Source organism: Camellia sinensis, chromosome 5 (assembly GCF_055761805.1).
Source record: "Camellia sinensis isolate YWXY chromosome 5, ASM5576180v1, whole genome shotgun sequence".
Classification (NCBI taxonomy): Eukaryota; Viridiplantae; Streptophyta; class Magnoliopsida; order Ericales; family Theaceae; genus Camellia; species Camellia sinensis.
The window spans coordinates 154,295,884-154,313,559 of NC_138965.1; the positions used below are offsets into that span (position 1 = coordinate 154,295,884).

The 17,676-nt window shown below is 35.5% G+C and overlaps 2 protein-coding genes across 2 annotated transcripts; one reads left to right on the plus strand and one right to left on the minus strand.

Moving 5' to 3' along the window:
- Positions 1-1,076: 1,076 nt before the first annotated feature.
- LOC114298666 (uncharacterized) lies at positions 1,077-2,189 on the plus strand. Its single transcript, XM_082868033.1, has 4 exons — positions 1,077-1,313; positions 1,420-1,515; positions 1,594-1,812; positions 1,916-2,189. Exons 1-4 carry the CDS (start codon positions 1,215-1,217, stop codon positions 2,045-2,047), a joined length of 546 nt encoding a protein of 181 aa, XP_082724159.1. The 5' UTR covers positions 1,077-1,214; the 3' UTR covers positions 2,048-2,189.
- Positions 2,190-3,383: 1,194 nt separating this feature from the next.
- LOC145791797 (uncharacterized) lies at positions 3,384-6,136 on the minus strand. The gene is made up of 7 exons (XM_082872240.1): positions 5,914-6,136; positions 5,293-5,598; positions 4,610-4,807; positions 4,387-4,489; positions 3,959-4,026; positions 3,725-3,810; positions 3,384-3,611 (listed from the first exon to the last, which is right to left on the minus strand). The coding sequence occupies exons 1-7, from the start codon at positions 6,134-6,136 to the stop codon at positions 3,384-3,386; spliced, it is 1,212 nt and encodes a 403-aa protein (XP_082728366.1).
- Positions 6,137-17,676: the final 11,540 nt, after the last annotated feature.

The following is a 17,676-nucleotide window of genomic DNA, read 5'->3' on the forward strand; positions in this document are numbered from 1 at the left end:
ATTGAAGTACTGGTTGTGTGAGCACACAACCGTCCTCCAACCTCACAGACCCAATGCTTTTCCTCGCTGTGTGAAGTGGGATCTGACTGCTTTACAGAAGAAGATGAAAACCATCTCTTTAGCAGATTTGGGTTTTAATGAGGTAGGGCCTTCAACTAGTGATCAAAACATTCACATTATAACACCACCCAAATATATGCGTTAAGTAACATAATTTTTTCATTTTTAGGTTAATGCCGGTGAACTCTTTGCAATCCCAACAGAATTACAAAAGTTCAAGCGTAAAACATTGAAGGTGGAGCCTGAAATTTATGAACCAGGCAAAACATCTCCCAACCTTTCTGACATCAAGGGAGAACAACACAGTGGCAGCAACTCCCACTTTTCTGGGGATGGGGTAGACCTGAAGGACAGCGATGAGGACATTCACATTCCATTTAGCAGCCAACATTATGACGGAGCTATTGTAATACCAGACACAAACCAACCTGATATCATTGATGTGCTTATCCAAGAAAATCGGAAGGCTTGGGGCGTCATAAGGCAATGGGAAGCAAAGTACAAACACCTTCAATTTTCATGGGAGTTGAGGGCAAGAGTCATAGCTGATCTTAAACATAGATTGTTTAACCAGTCCAGCCCGCCCAACGTGAATATCGAAATGAAGAAGTGCATGGAGCAGAAGGATAAAGAAATCAAACGCTTAACGTAGCTGGTCATCGACTTAGAATGCGATAAAACAATTCTTCAGGATCTTTACGATGACCAGTCAGTCCACATTGTCACACAAGCTATGTCAGAAAGGCAACCCCCTAGCCCAATGCAACACAATATCAGCCCACCTTCTAGGGTCAAGCGTATAAAGGAAAAAGATCGCAAAGAACATCGCCTGCCTGACTTCCAATACCCAGACTTACCTGGCCAAAAGCAGCCCCATCCAGTCGAAATGGTTGAAGATGTGGAGAAACACCCACCAGCGAAGCAGCCAAAAAAATTATCCTTTACCAACAAGTTCAAAGTCTGGGCCAAGATGTCCAAACATGACAAACAAAAAGTCCAAGCTTTACAAAAAAATGGAGGCGATGAGTAAGTGACTGTGCAAACATCCAATGTTAACAGTCACATTCTGTAATAGTCTATATTCCTCACTGTGTTCAGTTTTTTTGGTTTGCTGAGATATATGCAATGTGAATATTTACATTGGTTTGTTAATAATGCACAGGCTGCTGATGTGGAAAGGAGATTCGAAGGCTACACATGTGTATTTTGATGACATTGTCAACCTTATCAAGGAGGAATCAATACACAGCAATGTATGCCATTACAAATATAATTCACTCTTCATGCATATGCACACACATACACACACACACACTCACATCCACAAAATCTACATAATATGACCCCATGTTTGTGCAGCTCATAGATGCATATGCTGAACTGTTGCATGAACAACAAGAGGTGGTCAACCCAACTTCGGATGAAGCCTCATTGATCTTCACGAGCATGTGTTTGGTAAAATCTATCATTCCATTACTTGTAATGTGACTGTGAAACTTCACAGTCCATTAATTATTTGTCAAATGTGTACAGAAAGTGATACGAGAGTACCGTCCTCGCAAAAGGAGTAAACACATTGACGCACATGTCAAAAACTATCAAGGAGAGAGATACCTACTATTCCCATTGCATCATGAGTACCACTGGACGATAGTTGTGTATGATGTTAAAGACAATTTGTGGAAGCATTACAACTCGTTGCGCCCAAGAACAAGCATACATGACCCGCATATCGACCAAGCACAGGAAATTGTAAGTGGCTATTTTTCAACACAAACATGACTTGTTCTCGTGCATTAAATGACTGTACACACACATATGTTTGTTGGTGCCTAATGTGAAATTCCATACACAGAGGAACTACATTGAGCATGTTGTGAGCGTTATGGGCGAGTCATCACCGCTATACACTAAGTTAGCAGGCCAAAATCCAGCACAACTAACCAAAAGTGTTGATGTCTGTCCTCAGCAAGGCGACGACTCGTAAGCCTCACTACATTTTTTTCAAATCCTCCATAACCATTATGCAAATATTCATGTCAACTGCTAATCAAAACCATTTCACATTTACAGAGTGGACTGCAGACCTGCAGTATGTTACATCATGCGGGCGCACATATATCATGAAGAAATTGTGGGCAGCCTCAGTAGTGCAGAATGGTGTGGACTACGAGATTTGTTAGTGTATAGTTTTTTGAATCATAAGAAATCAGAGCTTCCTTAAAACCTATAGGTGGGGGGTGTCCACCTACGAACTAACCAACAGTCGATTTGAATGTTAATATGGAATGCGTTGATATTTTGGCACAACAACTGATTGTAAAACAGTGATACAACATCTGTTAATAGGAAAAAGGCAGCTTCGAATTGTGAACTACTTTTGGTGTTGTTATGTTTTACATATGTGAATGTCCACAGTTGTACCACTAATGTGAATGTTCATAGTCACGTACGATATGCATACTGCTGTGTTGTTGTGAGAAAAAATTCTGCGAATGTTTGAACCTGACTGTTGTTTAATACACATACTTTGTGCAGGAGTGTACACTTGGTCTACGTGACATAATTACAGATCACATACACATGTGTGAATATTCACATTTGTTCTTACTCATAGCAATTGTAAACACTGATGTGAATGTTCATACTCACTTATGATATTCATAATGCCGTGTTGTGATGAGCATTCACTTATGATATTCATATGCATATGCACTAATGTTTACATTCACTTATGATATTCATATGCACTAATGTTTACAGCTGTGACTGTTCACAGTTGCAACACTGATGTGAATGTTCATACTCACTTATGATATTCATAATGCCGTGTTGTGATGAGCATATTTGATGCGATTTGTGGAACCAGTTTTTAATGTAATACACATACCTTGTGCAGGAATGTACACATTGTTTGCATGGCATCATTACGGGTAACATGAACAGTGTGAATATTCACATTTCTTTACATTCATAACAGTTGTACATGTTCACACCATGCCAATCTTCATGCATGTGAAAGTTCACATCACAACTTATATTCATGTCAACATTGACAACAATAAAGTAAAAACGTCCAACACATGTGCAAGTTTTCACATAATATGATTCGTTTACGTAAGTGTGAATGTCCACATCATGTATTTATCATTACAACTTTAACAAAAAATCAGTTTCATGCAGAAAAAGAAAATGAAAAAGCACAAATGAAATACTAAGTTTGCCAAACCATTATTTTGCTTGCCAACACAACACAATCTTATTTCAGAAATGAATATAAGAATCCAATGTAAAACACAACGTTAAAATGAAAAATGTACATCCTATATTGGCTCCCTGCATGACTTCCGATTATGGCTCCCCAGCTTATCACATCTCCCGCACCTTATTTGCTTAAGTTTCTCACCCATTGATGGGATCCTATTCTTTTTCGGCCTTCCGGGTGGTCTTTTCACAGTTGGCGGGTATATAGTGAAGTCCATGGGATCAAAAGGCGGCTTCTCCACCGATGGTATAGGGAATATGGCACCCGAATACGCTCCACGATATGTCTGTACATGAAAGTAATGTTTCACACAATCATTGAGATTGTAGCGGCTCTTCTGAATGGCAACAACAGCATGGTCACATGGGAATCCGTTGATTTGCCATTTGAAGCACGAACATGTACGCCTCGCAACATCAACAGTAACAGATGGTATCGAATGAGCTTCAAACACATTCTCATTGGCTTTGCTAACTTGCCAAGACCTGCTGTGATTGAACGAATCCATAAGCCTTGTTTCAAATGTAGGACAAATAAGCTCATTCCATTTGTTTGCTTGGTCACGCCGTGCAGACATTTGCCGCATCAACTGAGTACGAATTGTGTCCACCATTTGAGTGATAGGAAGATTACGCGCTTCTTTAATCCAGTTATTAAATGACTCCGCCGCATTGGAAGTCATCTCCCCATAACGCATGCCCCTGCACAATATCACAAACATTTTACAACACGAAAGTTAACAGGTTTGAACATTCACGTTGACTGATGTGAACATTAACATCATTCGCAGGAACATTAACATCAACTTACATGATGCACAGATGTGAACACTAACATCGACTTAAATGACAGAATGATGTGAATGTTAACAACAGCAAAATATGACAACGGATGTGAACATTCACATCATTCAAATCAGTCATTACTATCAGATGTGAACATTCACATCACTGACATTGAACATGAAACACAATTGGAAGATTTTTACAAATCCTAACTGGTAATTCACATCGCTACCATTCTGACTTGACCAATGGAACACTTTATGAAACTATTATTACCTGAAGTATGAATTTGCCCAGTGCTCAGGTGCCAAGTCATTGAAAAAATCATGTGCTCGTTGTTTACCCTCCTCTTTTAATTTTGCAAGCTTTTCATGGAACCCTACCACAGTTGGCTCATAAGCACAATCACCCAAACAACTTACTAGGTGATCCCTGAAGCCATTATCAATTCCTTTCATCCGGTCTCTTAAATTGCTCTTCAAGTGTTGTAAGCAATAACCGTGATGAGTCGATGGGAACACCTTCGGCATAGCTTCTAACAGACCAAGGTTACGATCCGAAATAAAAGTAATCTGGCGGTTACCATCAACAACCTTCCCAAGTTCATGCAAGAACCACGACCAATTCGCCATGGTCTCCGAATCAACAACTGCAAATGCAACAGGAAACAGACCTACAACACGACACCAATACACAACTGTTCACATTATTCCAAAATGAATAGAAAACAATATAAACGAAACAGGTCATGTGAATGTTTATATCTACCTTGCCCTATTACTATTGTTATTTCTGGATTCAAGTTCATAAACAACAATGATGTGAACATTCACGTTAACGCCCATCAATAATTCATTTTTGATTGTTCAGCAATTGATAATGTGAACATTCATAGTACTGTTCATTAACGGATCAACTGACAGTAGTATACACTGATGTGAATGTGAATGTTCACATAACTCTCATTAGCAGGCACAGATGTATAATAATGTGAATGGATCAGTGTAGAATAATGTGAATGTTCACATTACAGGCATCAACAGACACAGATGTGAACATTCACATCAGTGCTTACTAATGTCAATGTTCACAGTACTTATAATTTCTCCATCACTCATTTGTCCATACTATGCATGTCAATGTGAATATTGACATGAATATAAAGGTAAAAAAATTACTAACCATTGTTTCCGTCTTTTGCCGTTGCCGCCAGTAGCTGACCTTTGTATTTTCCTTTGAGGAATGTTCCATCCAAGAATAATAAAGGCCGACAAGAATTGAACCCAGAAATACACGCAGCGAATGACACAGAGAAACGACGAAACTGTTGACTACTCGCATCATAGTCAATATTGACATAACTCCCCGGATTGTACCGCATCACAGCATCCGAATACCACCGCAGCTGGTCAAACAATAATGAGTGATCTCCATGAATACCAGCCTTTGTTTTCTCCACAGCCAACCATACGACATGGTAACTCACATCTAGCCCATAATCCCTCTTCAAAATAGTCACAACATCACACGGCCGAGTCAACGGCTTGTCCCTCACAATTTCAGATATGGTACTCGACACCAAATCCGAACTAACTCGCGGATTCTTCAATGTTCGGACATCCGTACCACACGTATGCACATCACTAAAACTCTTGATGTAGAAAAAATCATTTGCTCGTTGTGCTCTACAATGTATAGCCCACAAGCAGCCCCTCTCCTCCCGCATCGCACACACAGCAGTAACTCTTGTTGTCTCGTTCTTCACGTATGTAAACTGAAACCCACATTGGATGGCGTACTTACATAAAACGTCACGAAATTCTTGTGCACCTCCAACAAACCGGTGTCCCACATGCGTAATACCATTTGCCCAAGGGGCTGACAACAACACCTTCTCGTTATGGTGGCAAAATCTTTGTAATGCATCAATTTCTTCCTCAACCCCCACACGCACCAATCCCAAACTAGTTGACTGAACAATACCACTTTTCAACTCAACCACAACTTCTACATGTTGTACCCCCATTGATTTAGCAAGCAATAACATGTTCTGAAATTCTTCCTCATTGTCCAAATCACACTTCCTAATCCCAGGTAGTTTACAGAACAGTGAAATAGAACCAGCAGACAACTCATCCCATTTCTCACACAAACACTCCACCAAACGAGAATAACACATTGCGCGGGCAACATTTATTACAGTTGTACTGCAACCATATGTACACACCAACAGCATAAAGGTATCCATCTCCTATAAAAACACAAAAACACAACATTGAACATTAATAAAAATCAATATGAGAATTCACTTTGTACAAAAAATAGATGAGTACGCGTACAGTTGAAGTGCTAAATCCATACTTCAGAATACAAAGATGTGAACATTCACATTGTTGTTAACAACATGTCAACATTAAGCAAACATCAAAGTAAAATGAGAAAATCAACAATCTTCACATCATATTCGCACGATGTGAACATTTACATTGACACAGACACTCTAAATTATATAACACACACAGAGCCTCATTCAGCAAACATCAATTTCAAATGAGAACATCCACATTCTTCACATAATCCACATTAACAAAATGTTAACATCCACATTGACATATATACTGATAATCAAATCATCTACAGAGATCCTCATTACGCATGCGTCCAAGTAAAATGAGAACTACACATTTAATCAAAATCGACATGAAAAATCACATTGTGCAAAAAATCAAAAAATACTACGTGTACAGTTCAGGTGCTAAATCCATAATTCACAAATACAAAGATGTGAACATTCACATTTATATTAACAAGATGCCAAAATTGCAAACATCAAAGTAAAAATGAGAACATCAACAAACTTCACATAATATTAACAAAATCTGAACATTTACATTGAAACATACACTCTGAATTATATCACACACACAGAGCCTCATTAAGCAAACATCAATTTAAAATGAGAACATCCACATTCTTCATATAATCCACATTAACAAAATGTCAACATTCACATTGCCATATATACTGATAATCAAATCATCTACACAGATCCTCATTACGCATACATACAACTAAAATGAGAACTAACACTGTTCTTCACATAATATGAATGTACTCCCCTCCACAGGACCACGTAAGAAGCATATAATTGAAAAACCAACGCATCCAATTCATATCAATCCAAAAACAGAGCATCTGCTTCATTATACAAATGAACTGAACATGTATTCATAATCAAATTGATACTAACCTTAACCATGCAATCCTACAATCCTCCAGAAAGTCGAACACAACTGATTCGAACTACTTAAAGCTCGGAAAATGTGACAGCCGAACAGCTACCTCTTCGTCATCTTCACTCGCAAACCACAGAACCATACTAGAACACCAACAATGAAACCCTAACACCACCAATCCTTCGAACGAGTATGCAAAACATAAACGTATCTCTTGGAATTGGATTAATGAAGAAAAACGTAAAATGGAAACTGCCAAACTGAATCAGCGAGGAAACAGCCACGTAAACAGGCACGTAATATGTAAATAGGTATAACACTGTACACACATATATATATATATATATATATATGGGGGCAAAATAGTCCAGGAAAATATGTTAAATTAGAAAAATGGACCTTATGGAATAAGAAGAAAAGTTTATGGGACTAATCAGGTTATCATATTTTTTTGTGGACCTAATGGGTTATAACAACTCTAGAATGGATTTATCAATAAAAATCTCTTTTTTTTGCTTGTGTGTGTGTTTTTTTTCCCACTAAATTCTATTTAAACTAAAAAATTAACTTTTAATTTGTGTCAAACAAGGAATTATAACTTGGACTTCTTCAATGTTTGTCATCTCAATTTGAAATAGTGTTTGGGTATGGCAGTTATATTTTGAGACCGATTTCAGTGATTCGAACCGTTTATTTTGTAGAACTCATTAAAACATCAGTAACTATATGTTTGAATTAAATTTGTATTATAAAAAATGAATGACTATTCTTAAAATCATATTTGTCGCTCATTTTTTTTAAAAACAAATATGATTCAACTATATAGTTACAGATGTTCAATCATTTTTATTTTTTACATGAATATTTTACTCAATGAATCTTAAAAATTGAATGATTCAAATTACTAAAATCAATTAAAAAATAGATTTACCAAACTCAAACGCTCTATATGTATTAGTTTAAAGCTAATAAATTCTTTAAGTTAAAGCACAACATGGTGTTCGGATTTATCAAATAACTTTTCTAAAATTGGAGAAATGAAATGATAAGTGTTTGCCAACTTGAGAGAATAGTTTAGGTTTGATGAACTCATTTTAGGCTGAGCTTGATAATATAAATTATTTATATTTTAAAATTCATCAAATAGAATATTTATATAAAAAATTAAAATAGTCAAACATCAATAACTATATTTTTTTTAATCATATTTATATTGCAAAAATTGAATGACTATTATTGAAATTATATTTATCGTCTATTCTTTCGAAGATAAGTGTGATTAAAAATATAATTATTAATATTCAATTATCTCAATTTTTACAAAACTATTTAACTTAATAAATTTTAAAAAATAAATTTCGAGTCACCGACATCCATCCCAAAAAGAAATTAGTCCAACCACAAATGATAAATACACAAAACAAAGAGGGAGCTAAATGTAAATAAAAAAAGTGAAAAAGGTCATAGGTGGGTAGAGGATGAGGATGAACGGTTATGATTTGGTCAAATGATGCTGTAGTTGGAGATCTAGATAAAGAGAGAGAAGAGAAAGAAGGGAGAGGAAAGATTATTAGTTGATTTAGGAGCAAGACGTGACCATGTATCTAGCCAATTACAAATCTCTATATGTTCTTATATTTTTTAATTATTAATATAAATCATAAATTTTATTCTTTTCACCAATTAAAACATATTTAGGGCCCCACATGCTTATGCCCAGAATCAACGAATAACTCCTCGAGATAAAGTGAGGGAAGTACAGCAGATTTTGGCATTGTTTGAAGGCAGTGTCGGAAGAAGTCAGACATTCCCACATTTGCCTTTTGTCCGTCAAAATGGTCCCCCCAACATATCGGCCTTGTTTGATTTGATTTTGAGAAATTTTTTTTACAAATATATTCTATAAATATTTTTTTAAGAGTAATTAAATTAAATAAATTTTTTTTAAAATTTTTTTTAGAAATATGTTTGGTTATCTAATTTTTAGGATTATTTTTAAAATATATTTTTAAAAAAAATAAATCAAACAAGTTTTTGTATTTTTATCTCAAAAATTACTCTATAAAAAGGTAAATTAAACAAATTTTTATACTTTTTTATCTCAAAAATTACTTTACAAAAAAAATCAAAATTATTTTAAAGAGAATATTTAGAAAAAGAACAACCAAACAAGTTTTTATACTTTTTATCTAAAAAACTACTCTACAAAAAAAACCAAAGTTATTTTAGAAAGAAGATTTAGAAAAAAGCAAACCAAACAAATTTTTGTATTTTTTTATCTCAAAAATTACTTTACAAACACAAACCAAACACACTCATCAACCTTGACGGTTCAAGTTCAACCCGCTTTGTTGGATGAATTGGGTCAAGTACACAGAATTTTAGAATGAGTTATTATAGGGCAATGGTAGAGGGCCACAATTTTTGTGGCTCAAATGGCTCAAAACTGTCAAAACGACGTCGTTTTGAGCGCAAAACATGCCAAAACGACGTCGTTTTAGCAGTTTTGAGCCATTTGAGCCACACAAATTGTGGCTCTCAAACATTATTCGTTATTATATGGTATATATATAAACAATTTTTTTCCTTTTTTTCTTTTTTTTTAAAAAAAAAAATTTAATTTCAAGTTTATAATTTGTCATTACAAATCGATGGGACAGTTGAATTTTTTTAATCATTTAATTATAGTGGTTTTATTTATCCAAAAAAATATAATCAGAAAAATATTTAAAATTCATAATCAATAGCTTGGATTGACTCATGATTACTTTTAATATGCATTATAAATCTTACATTTTAGATAATTTTTTAAATATATTGGCCCCGTTTGGTGTAATTGTGAGAATGTGATTATAAATTATGACTTAACAAATTATAAATTATAACTTTAAACATAAGTTGTTAACGTGTTTGGTGCAGCTGTGAGATTATAGATTTAATCAGTAGAGTAGTGTTTAGTTGAATAAGCTACAAAATAATTTTTGCTGTGTAATGTCTTTTTTGCTCTTATAAGATATAAAATTTGTAATTTTATTTACATTACTTTTTTTTTTCTTTTTCTTCATTTTATTTTATTTTATTTTCTTTTCTTTTTCTCCTTATTTTCTTTTCTCTTCTTTCTTTGTTAATTTTGTTTAATTTTTTAATTCATTATAATTAATATCAATTAATATTCATGTATTTATATTAATGTTGTGATTTTATTAATATCAATTAGCAACAATTGTTAATTTTTCATTTTTTTCAATTTTAATTTAAAAAAATTGTGATTCTTTTTTATTAATTTTTTTTCATTAGAATACCAATTAATAATATAAAAATTGTTATTTTTTTAATTTATTAATTCATTATAAATATACCAATTTTATTAATTTATGAATTTTTTTTTAACAAACCCTAGCTACCACCGCCGGTGGCTAGGGTTTCACATCGCAGATCGTGATCGTGACGGCAGCAAACAACGCGATGGCAATCGCTTTGGTTTGAGATTACAAATGTGGTTGTAAGCTCTCGTGCATCACTATCAGGCTATCTCACAATGCCAGAGAGAGAACGAAAGGTCGATCGTCACGCTGTCGATAGCGGTAGTTAGGGTTAGGGTTGTCAATTGAGACGCTAGGGCTTTGCCCCCCTGGTTCATGAGAAAAAAAGAGAGAACAGCTTGAAATCCTAGCTAAAAATCGCAGATGACGACGAATAAAGAGAAGAGAGGGTTTCTTGATCATAAACGGAGAGAGGAGAGCCTCACCAGAATCGCTCCCCTCTCTCTCTGAGTCTCAGTGAATAGTAAAGAGAAGATTGGGGTTAAAATATATATATATATATATATATATATGTGGGGACATATTTTTTGGGTAGTCCACGTGGCGGAGGTTGCTAGCCGAGGTGCTACGTAGGCAGATCATGTTTGCCGAGATATTTGGGGCACTGCCGAGGTATTCTACGATAATACCGGAATCCGAAATAAAGCAGATAAGGGATAAGAGTCCTAGAATGGGAGAAGACTTCAGTTTGGGTAAAGATGAGACTCTTAGAGAGTTCTATCCCAATTCAACTGGGAGTCCAAGATTAGCAGTAATTCTAAGTCCGTTAGAATTAGGCTTCTATTGGGACTAGGATTGTGTTGGTTATAAAAGGGAGGCACCCCCATAGGTCTAAGGTATGCTTTTGATATTCTGTCTAGTGAGTTAAGCACTATTGGTTATCTTTGAGAGATATTGAGTACTGACTTCATCGTCGGAGTGCCCCCGGGTGGACGAGTCACCGCCGAAATCTTCTCTTTTTGTTGCAGGTCAAATAGGCGCCGTTTATTCTGCCAGTGCTCTCCACCTGAATACTGAGTTGGCAGTGTAGTCGGAAAATCACTCACACAATATGGCGCCGTCTATGGGGAAAAAAGGAGAATAGATGGCCAGTGACGGACAGAAGGATAAGGTTGGGGACGAAATCCCTGTTGGGAGTAGAAAACACGTTAACCCAAACGTGGAAGAAGATGGTCGCAATGAGAAGACTCAGAACCAGAATCACGGCAAGAAAGACGTCGGCCAGGATGGCGACGTGCCAAAAAAACCAGATCGAAGCGGATACTACAACGAGGACGACCTCCAAGTATGGAAGGATAGATGCCTGCGGAGGGACGAAAAAGTGAAAGAGATGGCAAACAAGTTGGCAGACCTGCAATCGGTCGTCAATTTTATGATGCAAAGTAATGTCATGCACCCACCATACCTGCTGCAGGACACGCCGATTCCAGCGGCCAATGCCTAGAAGGGAGGGCAAAAGCCAATCCCAATAGCCCCTCAGCACACTAGAAGCGAAAAACACTCTCACCAGCCTTCCACGGAGGTCGGACGAGGAGAGAAGAGTCACGAAGGACACATCGCAGTAAAGAAGCAGACCCAAGAGAGCATCGGCACATTCAAAGGCAAGAGCTGTGCTTCGACACAACTCATAGAGAAAGGTCGAAAAAGGCCCACAACGAAACTGATAGTAGTATACCGAAAAAATTGAAGTCGGGAGATAGCCGAGCTCTTGGGTGGACAAAGGAGGACTTGAGAGATTACCTCAAGAGGAAGCAACAGAATGCCGATGCCGAGGTAACCTCCCTTGATAAATCGAGAACACCCTTCTCAGTGGAATTAGACAAATTTGAGGCGCCGAAGAGATTCAGTATGCCGAGGTTCCAAATATACGATGGTAAGTCAGACCCCAACTTCTACGTTGGATTATACTTAAACTCAATGGCATTGTATAGTGGGAACGAGCCGTTGTTCTGCAAAGTGTTCCCCTCATCGTTCGGGGAGATTGCATCAGATTGGTTTCACAAACTACCGAAGAGAAGCGTAAAGACCTGGGAAGGCCTGGCCGAGATGTTTGTGGCCAGGTTCGTGACAAACAAGCTGCAGCCATTAAGGGTGGATGCATTGATGGCTCTGAAGATCTGTAAAGATGAAGGCCTTAGGGCCTATGCAAAAAGGTACTATGAGGTGTTCAACCGAATACCAGGATGCAACCAAGAGGTGGCGGTCATGTCGTTTAAAAACGGCTTAAAGGATGACTGCCTGCTTCGAAAATCATTAGCAAAGACATTGCCGAAAAGTATGGAGGAGCTGATGGCCAGAATAGAAAAGTATGCCAGAGTCGAGGAAGACACGCCGAGGACAAAGGCGTCCAAACAAGAGAAGAGAAATGGTTCACCGAACCAAAGCCGAGATAATACTGGACACGAGAAGACAAGAGATTAGCCCAAGTGAGCAAATCCCAGATTCTAGATCTGGAGTCCCAGATCCCAGAAGACAAGATCTCAGCTTAGATGATTAAGTCCGAGAAGAGAAGAGCTTGGCCTAAGTTAAAGAATTTTTTCCACAAAGGAGTATGTGGAAGCCATGCAGGGGGCAGATCCCCTGCCCATAGAGCAATATCAAGGTCAAAGCCACGTGCCTAATGAGAACCCAAGTGGAACTTAAGTTCACATTAAGGGGCAAAAGACTGAAGAATGATGCTTGGGAGTTGGAATTTCACAAGCCGAGATGATGTTTAACACTTGTTGAAACTTGAAAAAAGTTTACAAGTTGAAGTTAAACTGAGATGATGTTTAACACTTGTTGAAACTTGAGAAAAAGTTTACAAGTTGAAGTTAAACAGAGATCATGTTTAACACTTGCTGAAATTCTGAGAGAATTTACAAGTTGAAGTTAAACCAAGATTATGTTTAACACTTGTTGAAACTTGAGAAAAGTTTACAAGTTGAAGTTAAACCGAGATGATGTTTAACACTTGTTGAAACTTGAGAAAAGTTTACAAGTTGAAGTTAAACCGAGATGTTGTTTAACACTTGTTGAAATTCTGAGAGAATTTACAAATTGAAGTTAAACCGAGAAAAAAGATTGATTTAACACTTGTTGAAATTTTGAGAAAATTTACAAGTTGAAGTTAAATCCAAGGCTATGAGTGAAAGAAGTATTTATACACGTGCCGAGGTGACTATGTTACCAAGACTTGGAAGATAATGGAAGACCGAAGTCTTAAGAAGTAAAAACAACACTTGTGAAAATATTTGTTACAATGTTTTCAAGTGTTAAACCGAGATCGAGATAAGCAAGGTCGAAAGTTTTGTCCGAGGTATGTTAACCTGGGGAGATTGCACAGTTAAGGTGTATGTTGAAGACATGCAAATTGTATTCTAAGTATGGAATCATACAAGGCATTAAGAAGAGGGCAAACATTCAAAACACTTGAAATAAGAAGTTAAAAAATGCATTCAAATAAGGAAAGAAGGCACTTCGGCTTGACATTGAAAAATAAATTGTTTGAGTAACCAAAAAAAAAAAAAAAAAGTACAAGGTACAAAGACAGTACATGTTCAGTACATGGTGAAATTCAAGATACAGGTTAAATGATCAAAAGACATGAATGAGTAAAGCAATGAAGCCAAAGTAAAGTTCGTCGGGATCAGACGGTAGCCGTAAGCAAGGAAGTGCAGCAGAAGCCTCGCTAGAGAAGAGAGTGAAACTGGTTGCAGATAGTTTCGCAAAAGCAGCAATAGAGGATTTGAAAGAGAAAGTTTAAACAAAAACGAAGATGCAGAAGTGAAAAGACGGAGAGAGTGAAGAGATTTTAATCAAAATACACAGATGCAAGGCGACTTAATGACGCGTATCAGACACGGCTCAGTAGAGGAAAGATGCGCGGCAGAAACGGTTGAAAATTTGTACGTGCCAGCTCATACGCATGAAGAAAACTCTTGAAGTTCTTAATTTAATGAAACAAATACCTCGGCTAGAAGGACAGTTTCGGCTAAGAAACTTGAACGAATTTGGTTGTTGATTCCAAAGCCTTGATGAAAGCAGACTATAGGTCTGGGTCATATTGAGCCGACGAGTTCTGACTTCGGCAATAAAATGATGAAACAAGCTTAGTCGACATGCTAGATGAAAGAGATAATATAGGTTCCATCACCTCAGTTTGCCGAGCTAATAGAACATAGGGGGCAGTTGTGGGGACATATTTTTTGGGTAGTCCACGTGGTCGAGGTTGTTAGCCGAGGTACTACATGGGCAGATCATGTTTGCCGAGATATTTGGGGCACTGCTGACATATTCTGCAATAATACTGGAATTTGAGATAAAGCGGATAAGGGACAAGAGTTCTAGAATGGAAGAAGACTTCAGTTTGGGTAAAGATGAGACTCTTAGAGAGTTTTATCCTAATTCTATTAGGAGTCCAAGATTGGCAGTAATCCTAAGTCCATTAGAACTAGGCTTCTATTGGGACTAGGATTGTGCTGGCTATAAAAGGGAGGCACCCGCATAGGTCTAAGGTATGCTTTTGATATTCTGTCTAGTGAGTTAAGCACTATTGGTTATCTTTGAGAGATATTGAGTACTGACTTGATCATCGGAGTGCCCCCGGGTGGACGAGTCACCGCCGAAATCTTCTCTTTCTGTTGCAGGTCAGATTGGCGCCATCTATTCTGCCAATGCTCTCAAGCTAAATACTGAGTTGGCAGTGTGGTCGGAAAATCACTCACACAATATATATATATATATATATATAGTGGTATAAGAGTAAATCCACTTACGGAAGTGGCTGGGAGTTGCTTTTGATTTTCAAATGAATTTTCCTTATAAAAAAAAAAAGTTATAGAAACTGAAGTTGCTGCCTTTAAGCTCAGCCAAACAGTCTGTTATAGCTTTTAAAAAGTCAAAAACTATAATATGCTCAAAATAAGTCAGACCAAACAGGCTCATTGTTAAGAGATTTTTCATTTATTGTGAGTTAGTTTTTAATATCAAAACTTTATTACTTTATGTTATATTAGTTTGTAAAAAATGATAAATTACATTAACTTTTATTGAAATTAAAAAAAATATATATAATTTCATAGTTTTTGTGTACTTACAATGACTTCCATTTTAGTAAGGTTAAAGGGATTACAAAATTAATGCAAAATAGTGCAAACAATCAAAGATAATATATATATATATATATATATATATTAATATAAAAAAATATGACATTTTATCTGTATAACTAATGAAAAATTGATAAAAATGAAATTACGTATTATGTGAATTAAAACTTTAAGAGAGTTTAAAGTAATTATATCAAACTTATAGAATTTATTATTTTTTCTCAAACTTGATGTGAGGTTAGTGTAATTTATTTTGGCTTCGTTTGGGAAGCCAAGTTTGTGACTTTTTCAGCTATTTTAGTCACAAAAAACAAAATAGACTTTTTAGTCTAATAAGACAAAACATCACATCCAATCCATAATCATTATATTCTTCATCTCACAAAAAAGCCAAAAGTCCGTCTCAAACGAGACTTTTTAGTTTCAGGCTAAAATAGCCAAAAAAACTAAAAAGCTAAAAAAACTAACCCACTTCCCAAACGAACCCTTAAGAAATTATTTGTATAGTATTTTTTTAATTGGAAAACATTATATAAACTAACAAATTTGATACATCAAATAAAATATTGGAACAACTATCCCATTAGAATTCTCATTCTCACAATAATGACTATTCCACTTAAAAAATGTGAAATGACTATTCCATTCACTTGTGAAATGATCGATTGCAAAACAAAATATGCTATCTATATAAAATAAATAATATATTAAATTAATTTAATTTATTTTTATTTATGCATTTAGGCAGAAAGTGGTCAGACAAATCCTTTCAGCCGATACTACATGACAAATCAGCTCAACCGAACCTTATCTATAACAATCTATCTTTTTGAAAATCAGAGAGGGTAGATAGTGCATATAATTGTAGAAGCATATGTAATTGTAAAAAACTGTAGAAGTCAGAAGATATGAATTCAAAAAGTTCGTGTCATTATTGTTGAAAGACTTTTTGTATCTAATGTATTTATTATGTTAGACTTCTTTTTCTTCTAGACTTTGGAAAATCAAAAAAGCCTATGGATAGGCTTGATGACTTTTTTGTTTGTATATATAAGTTGTAGTTTATAAATTGGCTTTGAAGCCAACGGAATATACAATGTAAATTCTCTCCATCTTTGTGCTTCTAACTTTGTCTCTAACTTCTCTATCATAATTTCATACTTCATAACTCCATAATAAAAATAGTAAAAAGCTCATTTCTTTTTTTTGTTTTTGTAATTGGTATTAGAACTTGGTGATGAGCTTTTGAAAGCAAGATCAAACTAAGTAAGTATTTCTATCTATATATAAATTTTGATATATATAAATGTGTATGGTGTGCTTTATGTTAGTAAAAAAAAAAAAATTTGTCTTAGTTTTTAGTTGTGTATCATTTGTATTTTGTATCTTCATAATTATTTATTTCATTTATAGTTGTTGTAAAACCTATATACTTAATGTATGTCAAAGCCCATATACTCATTAAGATCTTTTGACTATTGGCCATAATTAAGTCTTTAAGATCATAAAGAGAGGTTTTAGGCACCAGATAATACACTAGGAGGGTTTTAGATACCAACAACAATCTATAATGGCAATTAACCCTGAAGATATAATATGCTTTGGAAATACAAAAAATAATGTTAACAATAAATATGATCATAGTTTGCATATCACTAAAGAGTCTGCAAATATAAATAGTGTGTGTTCTAATTTAAAAATTATTATTGATATTATGTGTTCTTGGTTTTCTAAATTAGATAAAAATCAAAAAATAAATCAAAATTATCCAGAAACCAAAGTTGAGTCTATAGAATCTAAAATAGACAATTTGAGTTCTATAATAAATATCGACTTAAATAAAGAAGCAAAAAATCAAATAAACAATCTAGTGACAAAATTAGAAACTATATCCTTCATAAACAATTATTGAATGAA